Genomic DNA, 16,757 nt, shown 5'->3' with positions numbered 1-16,757 from the left:
AGGGGATATTGGTTTAATTTTTTTTTTTAAATCTAGTCCAGGGGATGGTCATGTAATTTGTAATTGACGAAGTTCATATATTTCTCAGTGTTTTAGAATTAGTTGATTATTAGGCTATATACATTGATGTTCGCGATGGCGACCGTCATCTATGATTCTCCCCTGGGCGCGCAATATCAAGTGCGCCTATAGTCTATTTGTGTGGTCTCAATCAAATTATTCTTAGCCTATAGGCTACGAAGTGCATGTTGAGAGAAGCACAGAGCAAAGTTATATTTCAAACAGTGGCGACGCGTCATTCAGGGCAGGTGAGCCCCACCTGTTTTTTTGTGTGTGCCTGTTTTGCATGTTATTTTGGCATTAATACGTGTCACATATGAGTTTGCAAACAATGTAAAAAAACAAATAATCCTTGTGTCGGTGGTAGAAAAAGTACTCAATTGTCATACTTGAGTAGAAGATACCTTAGTAGAAAATGACTCAAGTAAAAGTGAAAGTCACCCAGTAAAATACTACTTGAGTAAAAGTATTTGGTGTAAAATATACTTAAGTATCAAAAGTATATGGAAATGCTCAAATGTACTTAAGTATCAAAAGTAAATGTCAAAGTTTAAATAAATTCAAATTCTGCTCCACGGGACGGTTGAGCTAACTTGTGCTAATGTGATTAGCATGACGTTGTAAGTAAGAATATAATTTCCCAGGACATAGACATGTCTTATATGGTCAGAAAGCTTCCTCTGACACATTGGTGCGGCTGGCTTCCGGGTTAAGCGAGCAGTGTGTCAAGAAGCAGTGCAGCTTGGCTCTCGACCGTCGCCGAGTCCGATGGGGAGTTGCAACGATGAGACAAGATCGTAACTACCAATTGGATATTAAGAAAAATGGGGTAACACCATGGGCCAGAAATGTTTGAATACATTGGCCATGCTGTCAATCCAGCATGACTTATGCCGCGTTCAAAACAACTGGAAACTCTGAACTAGGAAATCTCGAACTTCAGTGAGGGAACTCGGATAAATCTAGCTCAGACTGGGAAAATACGGAAAATTCCAAGTCGGGATTTTGGGCCTCTTTCTAGAGCCCACAAGAAAGACCGCCTCGCCACCTTCCTGTTCAAGTGAGCATAGCACAATAAGGTGAGTCCAAAAATGTATTGTATGCTGCTGCATAAATGATGTAATATGCCAGGGAGATATGTATACTGTTGCCAAGAAGGTAATACTAAGTGTATGTTGTGTAGTAAGCTGTTAGTAGCCCATGTGCCTCACCCTAATAATTTGGTCCCTTTCCTCCCTCATAACTTAGCCTACTGTTCTGACTTGATGATGCACGTGTAGCCTACAGTCTGTTTTAGAGAAATGTAATCATCGAATATTGTAAGAGCTTTCATTGTCTGCTTATATGCCCCCTTTATTTATCTTACGGTTCTGACTTGGTGTACAGGGAGAATACTGTAAGAACGGACCATGTTCTGAAATCTGTCTCTGTACATTTCAAAAGTGCTGAACAAACATTTACATTGACTATGTCCATCCTAGCTCGCTCATTAATGTCTTAATTGAAATTACGGATGGCCTCTTATCCACTCGTCGTTCCCTTATACCATAATTTGTACATCTCAATTGTCAGTAGAAACCACATTTGTAAGCAAGTCAGTCATATCAGCTATGCTTTTTTAAAGGCAGTAAATGAGACTGCATGAACTGTTTCACTGCCAGACAAGGCTCCGCTGATAGCCAGGTGTAGCAGTGGTAAGAATTCATTAGGGTGCTTTTGGGACAGCTTTATGTAGGCCCTAACAGTTTGTGGGCACCGTTTGTCACCATTATAGTGCAATGAATGTATTGTTTAGTGTTGTGTTGTGTAGTGGTTTTGCTGGCATGCATATTACTTTTTTTTTTGCCCCACCAACATTTACATGCTGAAATCGCCACTGATTTATAAGATAGCTGCTGGGATGGTGTAAGTAAAACTAGGCTGCATTATACACTGCAATGGATATTCCAAACCTGAAGCCTGGCCTGTTCTGCTCTCGCTGATCAAAAATGTTTTTATTTGCTGCCTAACCCAATGGTTGTGTTGTGTATAGGCCTACAGTGGCTGTTCAGGAGGAGAGTCAAAGGCTTCTTCCGAAATAATTTCTTAATAGGCCTACCCCCAAAAATATTCTGCGTGGACTAGCCTATAACCAATGTTCTTTTCAGTTTGAGAAGAAGAGCGTGAATGTGAGAAGGTCCGGACATCAACTTTGATAGCTTGCTACTACAATAATTGATTTTATTAAAAGCAATATGTTTCTTTCCCATGATGTAGGCTATTTATCAGTTATTGACCTCACAATAAGCCAGATTCAAGTAACTTACATTGTACTGAAACTTGAAGCTGCAGCCACGGTACAATCAGTCAGACAGCTCATGGTGCTGAAAGTAGGCAAATTCGAGTAGGCATAATTAATTTCAATGTCTTTACTAACAACGAAGGCTTTGTGTTGATACATATTTCTTCCTATTTAGCCCTACCTCTTATTCCTTTCTGTTTGACTAGCGAAATTAGGCTATAGGCTGCTATATCCATAGATTTGTCCGTCAATTCCTTCACCCACCATGCATTCTTTAAATAGCCTACCGTTTCAGTGAAGGACTGTTAAGTTAATACCAAGACACGAACTGAGGGAGTATGAAAGGGTATGCCATAGGCCTATATTTTTATCTACAAGACTAGTGGTGCAGAGAGTTTGTCTTGAGCCTTGTAGAAATAAGCTTCAAGTTCCTTGTCGTCCACATCACTAAGGAGCTAACACAGTCCACGCACATATGCACAGTCGTGAAGAGGGCATGGCAGCGCCTCTTCTCCTTCAGGAAGCGGGAAAGATTTGGCATAGGCCCTTGGATCCTCAAAAAGTTCTACAGCTGCACCATCGAAGCGTCTTGACTGGCTGCATCACCTCTTGGTACGGCAAATCCACCACCCTTGACTGCAAAGCACTATAGAGGGTGGTCCGGACAACCCAGTACATCACTGGGGCCGAGCTCCCTGCCATCCAGGACCTCTATATCAGGCGAGGCCAGAGGAAGGCTGGAAAATTGCCAAAGACTCCAGGCCACCCAAGCCATAGACTGTTCACTCTGCTCCCATCCGACAAATGGTACCGGATCATCGGCTTTCGGACCAACAGGCTCCGAAACAGCTTCTACCCCCAAGCCATAAGACTGCTAATTAGCCAGACCGCTAAATAGTCCATTAAGGGTACCCAAACTATCTGCTTCAACAAAGTACTGATTTAAGGGTCTGAATACTTATGTAAATGTGATATTTCCTTTATTTTTTTTTAAATAAATTATCAAAAATTTCTACAAACCTCTTTTTGCATTGTCATTATGGGATAATGTGTGTAGATTGATGAGGGGAAAAAACAATTCAATCAATTTTAGAATAAAGCTGTAACTTAACAAAATGTTGAAAAAGTCAAAGAGTCTGAATACTTTCCGAAGGCACTGTATATACAAACCATATACACACTCACTCACACCACTACATTGACACTCCCACACACATTCACATACACTACGTATGCGCACACACTTACACAGACCGACACAACACAAACATACATACACATTCACACACACTTTTACACTCATCATTTGCTGCTGCTCTGTTATTTATTTTACTTGTGTTATTATCTATCCTGATGCCTAGTCACTTTACCCTGCCTTCATGTACATATCTACCTCAAATACCTCGTACTTCTACACACCTATCTGGTACTGGTACTCGACTCTTGTGTATTTGTTTTCCTCCTCTTTTATTTTTAAACTCTGCATTGTTGGGAAGCAAGCATTTCATGGTAAAGTCTACACCAATTGTATTCAGCACATAATTACAATGTGATGTCCATGGTTCAAATCCTTGTCTTCTTATCTTGTATTGGGTTATTGAGATACACGATGACTCAACAAATCTGCCAATCCTCAAGTGGCATAGTACAGTAGGATTGTTCAAGATACAAAATCATGTGTGGACAGACGAGATTGTAGCTTAATCTGATCCTGTCAGTTCCTAATTTCTTTACATTAGATAATATCATTCATTGAATGAGTCAGCTATGCCTTAATATTATTGCTGCAGGTCAACAAAATGACTTCTTGCAGTCCAAAAGTTCAAATATTGTCTTTTCATATTTTTAGTTGAAATCTGCTACAACAGAAACAAACACAAGAAAGCACAAACTTTCAACACTGGACTAAATGTATTAATTAAGCATTTCATATTATAACATCAGCTTATTACAATGATGCCATAGACGTGGCAAAGTAATTTCTCTCAGATGTTTATGGGGAAAAGGAAGTAGATCATGTCATTCTCATTCACGACAGCTCCATCCAACATAGAGAGCAATAGTAATGGTGCCTTTTTGTAGGCACTAACTCCACCATGGTTCATTGGACAAAGCCTATGGGGAAATTAGTGGAGTTTTTGGAGGGTTTTTGGATAAACGCCAAAAATGAGTTCTGTGGTAAACACAGGCTTAGGAGATCTTATACGTTTTGTTCTATGAGATCATCTTCATCAGCTAACGTCACTTTTTGTGAATTTTGAAGTATTTATGTAATAAAAAAAGCACAAAGCACATAAAGGCTTCATAACTCATAAAGGTCATGTTAAATGACTGATATTATCTCATAGAACAAAACGTTCCAGATCTCCTAAGCCTGTGTTAACCTCTGACCTTATTTCTGACATTTATCCCAAAACTCTATCCATTTTCCCCATGGGAATGGCTGAACGTATGAGAGGTATAGTTGAAGTCGGAAGTTTACACACACCGTAGCCAAATACATTTAAACTCGGTTTTTCACAATTCCTGACATTTAATCCATGTAAAAATTCCCTGTTTTAGGTCATTTAGGATCACCACGTTATTTTAGGAATGTGAAATGTCAGAGTAATAGTAGAGAGAATGATTTATTTCAGCTTTTATTTCTTTCATCACATTCCCAGTGGGTCAGAAGTTTACATACACTCAATTAGTATTTGGTAGCATTGCCTTTAAATTGTTTAACTTGGGTCAAATGTTTCGGGTAGCCTTCTACAAGCTTCCCACAATAAGTTGGGTGAATTTTGGCCCATTCCTCCTGACAGAGCTGGTGTAACCGAGTCGGATTTGTAGGCCTCCTTGCTCGCACACGCTTTTTTAGTTCTGCCCACAAATTGTTAATAGGATTGAGGTCAGGGCTTTGTGATGGCCACTCCAATACCTTGACTTTGTTGTCCTTAAGCCATTTTGCCACAACTTTGAAAGTATGCTTGGGGTCATTGTCCATTTAGAAGACCCATTTGTGACCAAGCTTTAACTTCGACTGATGTCTTGAGATGTTGCTTCAATATATCCACATAATTTTCCTACCTCATGATGCCATCTGTTTTGTGAAGTGCACCAGTCCCTCCTGCAGCAAAGCACCCCCACAACATGATGCTGCCACCCCCGTGATTCACGGTTGGGATGGTGTTCTTCGGCTTGCAAGCCTCCCCCTTTTCATCCTAACATAATGATTGTCATTATAGCTAAACAGATCTATTTTTGTTTCATCAGACCAGAGGACATTTCTCCAAAAAGTACGATCTTTGTCCCCAAGTACAGTTGCAAACCGTAGTCTGGGTTTTTTATGGCGGTTTTTGAGCAGTGGCGTCTTCCTGGCTGAGTGGCCTTTCAGGTTATGTCGATATAGGACTTGTTGTACTGTGGATATAGATACTTTTGTACCTGTTTCCTCCAGCATCTTCACAAGGTCCTTTGCTGTTGTTCTGGGATTGATTTGCACTTTTCACACCAAAGTACATTCATCTCTAGGAGACAGAACGCGTCTCCTTCCTGAGCGGTATGACAGCTGCGTGGTCCCATGGTGTTTATACTTGCGTACTATTGTTTGTACAGATGAACATGGTACCTTCAGGTGTTTGGAAATTGCTCTCAAGGATGAACCAGACTTGTGGTGGTCTACAATTATTTTCTGAGGTCTTGGCTGATTTCTTTTGATTTTCCCATGATGTCAAGCAAAGAGGCACTGAGTTTGAAGGTAGGCCTTGAAATACATCCATAGGTACACCTCCAATTGACTAAAATGATATCAATTAGCCTATCAGAAGCTTCTAAAGCCATGACATCATTTTCTGGAATTTTCCCAGCTGTTTAAAGGCACAGTCAACTTAGTGTATGTAAACTTCTGATCCACTGGAATTGTGATACCGTGAATTGTAAGTGAAATAATCTGTCTGCAAACAATTGTTGGAAAAATTACATGCACAAAGTAGATGTCCTAACCGACTGGCCAAAACTATAGTTTGTTAACAAGAAATTTGTGGAGTGGTTGAAAAACGAGTTTTAATGACTCCAACCTAAGTGAATGTAAACTTCCGACTTCAACTGTAACTAATTTTCGTCTTCTAGGACTACACGCTGGCGAGCTCTATTATCATCCATATTAATTAATGTTGATGGATAAGAGGCAGCTCCCCAGAAAACTGCAGATGACTTTGACATCCGTCTGACAAGGTAAGCAGGCTGGACAAGCCTTTTCCACAATGATGAGCTCTCTAATTTTCTTGGTAAGATGGCAGGAGAACAGTAACAGCAATTTTGTTGACGTTTGAAACAAAAATATATACCATTAATAATATTTCATTATAATACATTTAAAATACGGAAGTGGAGCTGCCTCAGTTAGGGTTTTGACTAGGTGGTATACAGGAACAGTTTTGTAGCAGGTTGGGAGAATTTTGCTATTTTAGTGGGCAATATTATAAACCCTCAATTAAACTAAATTATATATTGCAATGACTAAATACAAAGAGAATAATATGTGTGGTATGCATCTTTCTTTTTTAAATGAGGACCTTTATTCTGAAGGATTGTTTTTAAACATCACCCGGAAGTACAGTACTTCGTCGATGTCAATGATTTGTTTGTTGTTAGTAAAAGCACCGATAGATGAGTAGAACATCTTTGGTAAAAGTAATTGGATGTGCAAATGTTGGCTATCTATAGAAAACGGGTTTAGTTTGCTAGCTAACTAGTATAGTATTAGCTAGCTTGCATGCAGATATCAACCTTTTTTAGCCACGTTGTAAGCGCTTAGTGTATATTCTAGGCTTGGTCACTCTATCTAACGTTAGCAGCAAACTCTTTAGCTAGCTAACAGTAGCTTGTTCCAGTGGCTATTTTTCTTTGCAAACTAGCTATGGATAACATTATTGATCCAGCATCAGAACAAGGTTAGTTTGTGTTAAATGTAGCCAAGTAGCTAAACGTAGAACAATTGTCATGACTCATTAGTTTTGTTTTGTTTTTACATGGACCATTCATATATGTCCTATAGCCTACACATCGCTTGTAATATTAACTAGCTGAGTTTTGGAATTTATTTGTTTATCTGTTAATTGCTCTTCTCTTCGGTGACAGATCTCCCTCTGTTCTCCTTGCGTCTCCTGGTTCCACCTCTACGCCTGATGTCTGCTTTCATGTGGCAAGTGGCTCAACAACGTAATGTGATGCAATATGGGAAGCTGGAGGAGTTTGTGACTTTTGTGACAGAGATGGTTCCAGAGCTGCTGAGCTTCAGGCAGAGGACACAACTCATTCTTGGACTAAGAGCAAGGGTGAGAGAGGTGGAAATGTTGAGGGTTGGGATGGGAAGAGTCTTATGATGGAACAAACTATGGGCAGCTACTAGCTGCAATTACTGTACGTCTGCCCTGGCCCTGGTCTGATTAATCAGGCTGTAATACACAATTCATTGGTACATACAACCTGCAACGAATGCCTGCAAAATCGTGTAAATGTTCATTACAAGCCAGAATGTTGAATAAAATTACATTTAAACTTACTCTGTCTGGGGGATTGTCCTTCAGCTGTTGCGCCAAACATTTCCACAGGAAAGTATTGTTTACCCAACCTTTTAGAGATATGGTTCAGCACCTAGGTAAAATTAGTTTTATATTGGATATTTGTCATTCTCCAACAGCTATAGAACCAACCGTTCCATGACAATGGAAAAGTGTATATTCTGAATCAGGGGAGGATGGAGAACAATCCACACCTTTTTGTGTGAATACTTTTCAATATTTCTTTCCCCTACAATTCCACAAAAAAAAAATCTACATCCTCCCGATTCAGAATATACCATTTTCATTGTCATGGCAAGATTGGAGAGAGAAAAAATACAATATACAATTAACTTTACCTTAGTAGGCCCTAGACAATACTTTCCTGTGGATATTTATCTAAAATAGCAAGCATCTGAAGGACAAACCACACAGACAACCGGTAGAGTAAGTTTACATTTAACTTTATTCAACATTCTGGCTTGTAAGGAACACTTACACAATTTTGCAGGCATTCATTTCAGGCTGTATGTACCAATAAATTGTGTATTAGAGCCTGATTAATCAGACTACCCTTGCCCTAGTCCTGCTTTTCACATATCCACCTCTGTTCCAGCTGGTTTTAGAGTTGTGTTGCAGTGCGGGCACAGCTGACCTGCTGACCATCCAGGCCCACCTGGACATAATCCACACATTGACAGAAAAGTCTTTACACAAAGAGGTTAGTTAAATAGGCAACACATTATGAATGAGACACTGGAGAACATTATTTATGAGGGATAAACTCCTGTACATTTGTCTGTTTTGTTTGCACCTAATGATAGAGTCATGGTGATGACTTGGACGCTGCAGATTCTAACTTTGTGGAGCTAGTCCAAACTCTGCTGGAAGACCCTTCTGAGAGGGAGCATTTCTTCCAGGTGAGGAACTTTCTCTCTAGACTTCATTATGATCCTTTTGCTTGAATATATTTCTGAAGTAGGCTACCAGTTCAACATCTACTTAGATCAACTGCTCCTCCATTGTTCCCACAATTAAGGGAGGAGGCTGATGACATAACATCAGACCAACTCCTTGAATGGCCTACGCTTGAAGTTTGCACTATTGTGCTTAGTTCCAAAATAGCTGGAGTGCATCTTTAATGGAGACATTTCATGCTAAATTGTCTATTTTACAGGAGGTGTTCCCAGTCCACTATGGCCCTCGGTATGACACAGCGCTGCAGACACTGGTGTGGGAGTTCCTCTCCAGACTGGAGGAGCTGCTGCCTGTACCAGGCCTCACGCAGGTATGGAGGGAAAGATCTCAGTTCTAAAAGATTGACGGAACATGGCGTCATGTGGCTCTACAGATGAATTTAATGGTGTTTCTGGTCATTTCAAAATGTGTCTAAAACCTCAAGTGGCTGGTACAATGTATTTTAACTCTTTATTATGCTGTATTCCCCTTGCCCTGCTCCTCTTAGACAACAGCATGGCTCCGTGCTGCCCCCTCTGTCCTGGAGGGATGTGGACAGACTATCTTTGACCCTGAACAACTGAAGACAGTGCTGCAGCACCATCAGTGTCATGGAAACCTGAACAATAGTAAGTCTCCTTCCAGATAATGGCTATGAAGTAAATAGTCCAATTGGACACCTCTTGTATTTTTTACTTGGCAATGTAGGTGAGTTTAACTGATCTCTCCTACCCAGGTCATGTCTCTAAATACACTGCAGATACCATCCTGTCCACACTGTCCCTCCCTCCAAAAATGAGAGTTGTTATTAACTATGAGCCAGACAACTCTGACAATGGGAGGCAATACTCAGATGAAGATGAATGCATAGATAATGGGGTATGTGAAAATGAAGACCACAATGAAATCCTGGATGAAAGCACTGATAGATGTTTGAAGGATCTAGGACTTTCAACATCAGAGCAACAGCAACAGGAGGGTCTGCCACCTGCAGAGACCTCAGTGTTGGTTACTCCAGTACCCTGTGATGGTAAGGAAAATAAACAAAGGTCACTCATCCATTGTTTGACTAATAAAGTATATGAATTACAATGTAACTGCCAAAATAATATAAACACTTCAGTAAATGAGGGATACAAAGTATATTGAAAGCAGGTGCTTCCACACAGGTGTGGTTCTTGATTTAATTAAACAATTAAAGTCACATCATGCTTAGGGTCATGTATAAAAATGCTGGGCAGGCCATTATTTTGCCTTCTATGGCTATGCCCCCATCCACAATGCACGAATGGTAACTAAATGGTTTGAGCATGAAAACGATGTTAACTATGTGCCATGGCCGTCGGTCACAGATCTCAACCCAATTGAACACTTATGGAAGATTATGGAGAGGTGCCTGAGACAGCATTTTCCACCACCATCAACAAAGCACAAAATTATGGAATTTATTGTGGAAGAAGGGTATAGAGTTCCAATAGAGTTCCAGACACTTGTAGAATCTATGCCAAGGTGCTCAACTCGTGGTGGCTCAAAACCCTTTTAAAACATTTTATATTGGTGTTTCCTTTAGTTTGTCAGTTACCTGTGTAAAGTAAATGTATATATATATATGTGGTTGTAATCTTATCATGTATTTTCTCCTTACAGAATTTAACTTGGATCATTCTCTCAACGTAATGGTGATTGCTGACGAGCCATCCCAGGTTCTTACCTGCACTCTACCTCCATTCTCTCACAGTGAAATGGCCAACCTCTGCAAGGACATCAAGACCAACCAAGTAGAAAAGGACAGCAAGCAGGTTGACAAGAAAAAAAAGGTGGTCAGAAAGGGAGACAAAAAGAGGGTGATCAAACAGGTTGACAAGAAAAAAAAGGTGGTCAGAAAGGGGGACAAAAAGAGGGTGATCAAACAGGTTGACAAGAAAACAAAGTTGGCCAGAAAGGGGGACAAAAAGAGGGTGATCAAACAGGTTGACAAGAAAACAAAGGTGGTCATAAAGGTTGACAAGAAACAAGAGGGATCCCCTGCACCCCAAAACAGGACTCATACATGTGAGTGTGGGAAGGTTTTCAAAAAACCATCACTGCTGACGCTGCATATGGGAGTTCACACGATGCCATATCATTGTGACCAGTGTCCCAAACGATATGCTACTCCTGGGGCTCTGAAAAAACACCAGTTACTTCACACAGAAGAAAGACCATTTGCATGTGAACGCTGTGACCGGAGGTACAGGAGTGCATATGATCTCAAAGTGCACGTACGCATTCACTCTGGGGAGCGCCGTCACATGTGTACTATCTGTGGTAAGAGGTTTACCCAGCAGTGTGCACTAGTGAGACACATGCGAATGCATGCTGGGGAGAAGAATTATTTATGTAGCATATGTGGTAAGGCATTCCTTACCTTAGGAGAACTGCGGCTGCATACACGAACGCACACAGGAGAAAACCCCCACACCTGTAAACATTGTGGAAAGGGTTTCAAAGCATCTTGCCATCTTATGGTTCATCTGCGATCTCACACAGGCGAGCGTCCTTACACCTGCACCCAATGCCCCAAATCTTTCACTACTTCAGACGCTCTTAGAAAGCACGTATATACTCACACTGGGGAGAAACCTCACCAGTGCTCAGAGTGTGGGAAAACATTTTCTCAAAGGGGTAATATGGTAAATCATATGAGAAGAGTTCATAAACCGGTTATGATTCTCCAAAAGCACTCCAACAGAAAGACAGACAAAGTCTCGTAAAAAAATTAAATAACAATTTAGATCGAAAGAAACCATGTAGGAGTTAATTCCAATGTAAATACTAGTAGTATACACATGATTTTACAGGTCCTCTTTTGTATATCAGATTATCATACCAAAACATATATCATACCAAAACATGTTTTTCAATAAACTTCTTCAGATTTGTCATGTCTACACATGATATTCGAGACTACAAATAACGATGATTTTAGAAGTGGGATTATGATTGACCCAATTTAAATGGTTTAAACCTCCAGATTCCTTTACACTTGTAAAATATGGAGAAACAATGCATCCCCAACTACCTCCAGAGGTGTTCAGGGAGATCTGATCGCATTCGGTTTATGTCTTTTTAATTGTCTACACTTCTAAAAATGTGGGCACAATCAGAATGTTGAAGAAGATCAGAACTTATGTTAGAGCAAGGTATAAACGGGCTTGATTCAATCTTTATTGCAGAAGATTCGCATTATAGCTTGATTAAAATTGAAAGGCAATGTTCCTGTGTTTGCGGAGACTGCGTTCACAGTAAACGCTGCATATGTCGACTCAATCGGAAATAACCTTTAAATTTGAGCACAGATCTTCTGTGATACTGTAAGAAATTGTAATAGATACTGGAAACTTGTTATAACAACTTCTCAACATAAGCTATCTTTTATACAAAATGCACACACCCCCTCTTTCCCTTGAACACATGCTGGTCTCATTAGACACCAACCACAGACACACACAACTCCCCTCCCCCATGAACAGGCCCCTGCTAAAACAACCCCACACACACTATATTCAAGGTTGGGACTCAGGACAAAGAACTATGTTAAGAGCCAATGGAACGTCGACACCAGGCCCGAACAGGACTACCCACGACCCAGATCGACCAATCAGAAGGCCAGACTACCAGATCAACCTACATCATTCAATGCATATATAATCTGTACAATATGTTTAGCGCTCTCTTCTCCGACGATTCCATATGAATCAGACAGAACGGGGCCGTGCTGCACGATTTGCCAGATATCTTTACACTTGAATAAACTGCCTTATTATACAATTATACACCTCGTCCTATGTCTCAACTTGATCTCCTGTCTCCAGTAACTGTTTTATCAACAAACTTGGTATGCAGAGGATGGTTTGTTAAAATCTTGGAATTCGGTCCATAGAAAGTGATGAGAGAGGAGACGGGTTGGAGAAAGATTCGAGAAGGAGGGGTGACTGGTAATCAGGAGCATTTCGGTGATTCAGCCCGCCTCAGGATACTGATCAAAGAGCTCGACAAATAAAAAGGTAAGCAGTACCTGTTAAATCGAAATCTGCATATTATATTATAGTCAATACCCAAATTAAGATCAGTGTTTCTGAAGGCGAGTATGGATTATTGTTAAAAATTATGTGAAAACTGTCAATAACCGAAGGCATTGTGTAAAGATATCTGAGTAATAATAGGTCAAGACTTGTTCACATAGTCTGGCACTAGTCGATTTGATTGACTAGATGTACAGTGAGGAATAAGCTTTATAAGGATTCAGATAGTCGGGCCATAGTTGATAGTTGATCAGCTAGGGGTTACCGTGAGGAATCCATAATTAAAAGAAAGGATTCACATAGTCGGGCCATAGTTGATAGTTGATCAGCTAGGGGTTACCGTGAAGAATCCATAATAAAAAATAAATAAAAATAGGATTCAGATAGTCGGGCCATAGTTGATAGTTGATCAGCTAGGGGTTACCGTGAGGAATCCATAATTAAAAGAAAGGATTCACATAGTCGGGCCATAGTTGATAGTTGATCAGCTAGGGGTTACCGTGAAGAATCCATAATAAAAAATAAATAAAAATAAGATTCATATAGTCGGGCAATAGTTGATCAGCTAGGTGTTACCGTGAGGAATCTAATAATGTGAGTGATTGAACGTTCCACGAGACTGATTGCTACTAATTACTGATATGCTAAATTGAGACTGTGTTGAAAGTGACCGCCGAGTCAAAAAGCTTAGGTCGTTGTCCAGCCGCCGCGCTGAAAGTTGACCTGATTTTTCCCTCTTGTGCTGTTGGTAATTCCTTAAGGGTTAGAATTAATTTGACAATTATTTTAGAAGCGCTAGAATATACTAGTATATTGTCCCAAAAGGATATTTCTGAAATGTTTTGGCAAAGTATTTAATTAATCGAAAAAGTTAAAATTAATAATAACTTTTGGGAAAGAGTTCCTAAAATCTTTATTCCAATTATTTTGGGAGCGCTTGAATATACTAGTATATTGTTCCAAAAGGAAATTTCTGAAATGTTTTGGCAAAGTATTTAATTAATCGAAAAAGTTAAAATTAATAATAACTTTTGGGAAATAGTTCCTAAAGATATTATTTCAATTATTTTGGGAGCGCTTGAATATACTAATATATTGTTCCAAAAGGATATAGCTGAAATATTGTTGGAAAACGGAAAAACAATTTACTGAAGATACGGAAATTACATCGCTGGTTTCGACCAAGTGACGGGCTAAGTGCACCAAAATAGTATAGACCCAGACATAGCTTAACGACAAAATGGCCACGACCACCGTCCCCAAACACAAATTCAATGAATACTTAGATCAGAGAATAAAGGACAGAGCAGGGGGAAAAATACAATATAAAACCATAAAGAAAGTATGGGAGGAAGTGAGGCTAAAATGGACACAGGCAGGTTACCTTAGTGGAGCTGCCCCATCAAAAGGGCAACTCCTCACTATGGAGAAAGAATTAGAGGAAGCAGTGAAGGAAGGGATAGAAAGTGAAGTTGAAAGGAATAAGAACCACTTATTCAAAAAGGAAAGTACAAAACATAGGGAGAGAGCAGAGGAAACCATATCAAAACACCCATGGGTTCATACCCAGTCCCTAACGCTTGTTTTCAGGACATCAGCATAGATTACACAGATATGGGGCCAGACAATGTGACAAATGGAAAAAGGTACCTGTTAGTTATGGTAGACAGGTTCTCTAAATGGGTTGAGGCAATACCAACAGCAAGGGAGGATGCAAAATCGGTCATTAAGTGGCTGCAAACCAAACTCATACCAAGGTATGGAGTCCCCAGGCAAATCCGATCCTACAACGGATCCCAATTCAGTAACAAACACCTGAGACAGGTGGAGGAAAGATTTGGCATTGTACACAAATTTGGGTCAGTGTACAAGCCCCAATCTCAGGGCCTCGTGGAACACTCAAAACAGACCCTTAAGGCTAAGATAGCTAAGGTATGTGCAGGCTCGAACAGGTCTGGTCCACCAAGGGAGGGAGGTCATATGCCCGCCCTTGATGTACAACAAATTGTAATGTACTATGGGAGAAAATTGACGGAACTTTCTGCAGCTCTCTCCAAACAGATTCACAAGGTCCAAGAGGGAGAGCTGACGGGAGATCCGGCATCACTGAAGGTAAAAATTGGTGACTGGGTGAGGGTGAAAGTCCACAAGAGAAAGTGGCTAGAACCCAGGTGGACTGGACCGTACGAAGTGAAGGAGGTTACTTCACACTCAGTCCAGGTCAAAGGTAAATCAGGCGCACCTTGGCACCACCTTACACATTGCACTCCAGCACCAACTCCTTCTAGAACTTTGACTGAGGTCAGGGCCGATTTGAACGACCTGAATTCGATTCTAATCACAGAAACCTCAGGTAGTGAGAATGTGGGAACGACTCCCAGTCACACGAACTAAGGAATCTCGCCGGGGGACGGGTTATCTCTCGCCCTGGGCGAGATTGGGGATATCTGGTCCCTTGTTTGTTATTTTCATTATAATCACTGGAGTTTCCTAGGAACTTTCACATGGCTAATACAGCACCTGGCACATCCACCTGTCCCACGCACCAGCCAAACTAATGTCACATCCAACACCACTTCACACATCTACAACCACAAAATATACAAACGACATACTGTAACTAGTAACCATACCTGTACTACAGACCGAGTTAGAAGTACCACCCTATGTGTCCCCATAAACGCCACCACCACTGTCACGGTACCCTGGGGAATGCTGGAAAGTTCTAGGGACAGTGCTGAAGACAAGACATTATGGCAGACCGGATTTCATTGGTTTATGACATTGGGGGGTTTAGATAAATGGTCCTGGAAAAACCTTGTCGCTGAGACGGGTCCCGATTGGTCGAGTTATGCTAAAGGACGGGACGTCTTATTATGGCGAAAGGAACTTACATTGACTAAACTACAAAATGGTCTGAGGCTGGTTATCCCACCAGGTCTGAGGGAGGGTTGCCAACCTTATGTGTTGGCTCCATGGATGGACGCCAGTGGTGCTCCATTATCAAGGGACTTTGTTAAGATAAAGGGTTCTTTTGGTATGTCTAGATATGGTATGGAACACGAATGTAGGTGTAACCTTTTGACCTGTTTTTCATTGCATTTTCCTGTGACTTGATCACTCACGGGGGGATGTAGTGAGAATAATGAATTTGTGGTCATTGGGATGCTAGTTTTGAGTTAAAATGATTAGAATAGAGTTTATAACTCTTGACCATAAACTTACCTAAGTCATTATTTAGAGTAGGTAAGGTTGATACCTGGCCAGAGCCAGGTATCAAATGGGGGAGGGGTACATTGTGGTTTAGGATAGGATGGGGCTTATTGGATAATAAACTAATTTAAAACTAAAATTTCTAGCTAAAAAATAGGCATAGAAGTTAAATATATAATCAGATAGAACAAATGAGAAACTGTTTGTCAACCAAACCTGTATGTCCAAGATTTTATGCATTACAGGTGAATTAAAGGAGAAGGTGATTCACCCGACCTGGGGGCATATCGCACTTGGAGGGTGAGACACACTGACACTGCCGAATGATCACAGAGTTAAGGAGAAGAACCGTTGCTAATAGAGTTCGGGGGTCAACTCCTTAATGAAAATTCCCTGACCCCGACCTTACATCACTGTGTACGTTCATAGAAGTGAAAGTGTTGCTTGATCTCTGGCTGGTGATGTGTTCTCTGGGAGAGGATGGGGCTTTACAGGACTGCTTGTAGTCCTGAGCTGTCTGTTTAGAATACGATGGGGATGTTACCATCACAGTACTGCCAGAGCCACCACCAGTTCCAACGGACCAGGGTTCAGCCGGCCTCCTCCACCACTTCAAGACCAAGTCCCACGCCATCACCT

At 40.7% G+C, this 16,757-nt stretch overlaps 1 protein-coding gene across 2 annotated transcripts; it reads left to right on the top strand.

The window, feature by feature from the left end:
* Nucleotides 1–6,961: 6,961 nt before the first annotated feature.
* On the top strand, nucleotides 6,962–11,780 carry LOC120032215 (zinc finger protein 558-like). Of its 2 annotated transcripts, XM_038978200.1 has the most exons (8): nucleotides 6,962–7,275; nucleotides 7,463–7,659; nucleotides 8,501–8,605; nucleotides 8,709–8,804; nucleotides 9,062–9,172; nucleotides 9,350–9,470; nucleotides 9,578–9,871; nucleotides 10,489–11,780. In XM_038978200.1, exons 1-8 carry the CDS (start codon nucleotides 7,242–7,244, stop codon nucleotides 11,592–11,594), a joined length of 2,064 nt encoding a protein of 687 aa, XP_038834128.1. In that variant the 5' UTR covers nucleotides 6,962–7,241; the 3' UTR covers nucleotides 11,595–11,780. The 2 variants fall into 2 exon arrangements, with proteins under 2 accessions (XP_038834128.1, XP_038834129.1); XM_038978201.1 differs by lacking the exon at nucleotides 9,578–9,871.
* The last annotated feature ends 4,977 nt before the right edge of the window (nucleotides 11,781–16,757 follow it).

Source organism: Salvelinus namaycush, chromosome 38, assembly GCF_016432855.1.
Source record: "Salvelinus namaycush isolate Seneca chromosome 38, SaNama_1.0, whole genome shotgun sequence".
Taxonomy (NCBI): domain Eukaryota; kingdom Metazoa; phylum Chordata; class Actinopteri; order Salmoniformes; family Salmonidae; genus Salvelinus; species Salvelinus namaycush.
The sequence above is the reverse complement of the archived record's forward strand: the minus strand, read 5'-3'. Positions and strand labels throughout refer to the sequence as shown.